Below are 703 nucleotides of genomic sequence, written 5' to 3' on the forward strand. Positions count from 1 at the left end.
CGGGTGTTGCAGCCCCCTCACGCAACGCCTTCTGCAGGCGGCGCCCGTGCAGCGGCTTGGCTGCCATGCCCACCAGCGCCATGATCTCCAGGAACTCTTCCTCGCCCGCCTCGCACAGTTGGCGCACGTCGTCCCCGCCTTGCTGGATGAAGGTCTCATAGTACGACAGAAGGTTGGCACGCTGCAGCACCCGGTACAGCTGCAGCTCGCCCAGTGTGCGTGGCAGTGCCATGGTGCGCCCGGGGCCTGTGGAGAGAGGAGTGGGCACAGGGTCATGGTCCAGCCCCGCAGTGTGCCTGTAGATCCCTGCATGACCCCACGCTGCGCTTGTAGATCCCTGCACAGCCCTGCATTGCGCTCCTGGGACACAGCACGGCCCTGCGCTACACTTGTGGATCCGTGCCCAGCCCCATGCTGCACTCCTGGGTCCTGCCGCAGTGCCATGCTGCACCCATAGATACCCCCATGGCCCCGCACTGCACCCCTGGGTCACTGCATGGCCCTACGTTGTGCCCCTGGGTCACTGTCCAGCCCCGCACTGCCCCCCCCCCGGTCATGGCCGGGCCCTGCACTGCACCCCTGGGTCACGGCTCGGCCCCATGCTGCGCCCTGTGCGTCCAACCCCCACTGCTGCACTGCACAGCCCTGGACTATGCCCCCTCCCCCACTGCACCCCCAGGCCTGCCCTGTGCTTACTTCACTG

At 67.6% G+C, this 703-nt stretch overlaps 1 protein-coding gene across 1 annotated transcript in view; it reads right to left on the reverse strand.

Moving 5' to 3' along the window:
- The window catches only part of NAB2 (NGFI-A binding protein 2), a 3,782-nt gene extending 3,240 nt beyond the window's left edge, over positions 1-542 (reverse strand). Inside the window, exon 1 of the mRNA XM_025192706.1 lies at positions 8-542. Within this exon, the coding sequence (XP_025048491.1) occupies positions 8-232 (225 nt within the window). The 5' untranslated portion in view covers positions 233-542. The remainder of the gene's footprint in view (positions 1-7) is intronic.
- Positions 543-703: the final 161 nt, after the last annotated feature.

Source organism: Alligator sinensis, unplaced genomic scaffold (assembly GCF_000455745.1).
Source record: "Alligator sinensis unplaced genomic scaffold, ASM45574v1 scaffold265_1, whole genome shotgun sequence".
NCBI lineage: Eukaryota > Metazoa > Chordata > Crocodylia > Alligatoridae > Alligator > Alligator sinensis.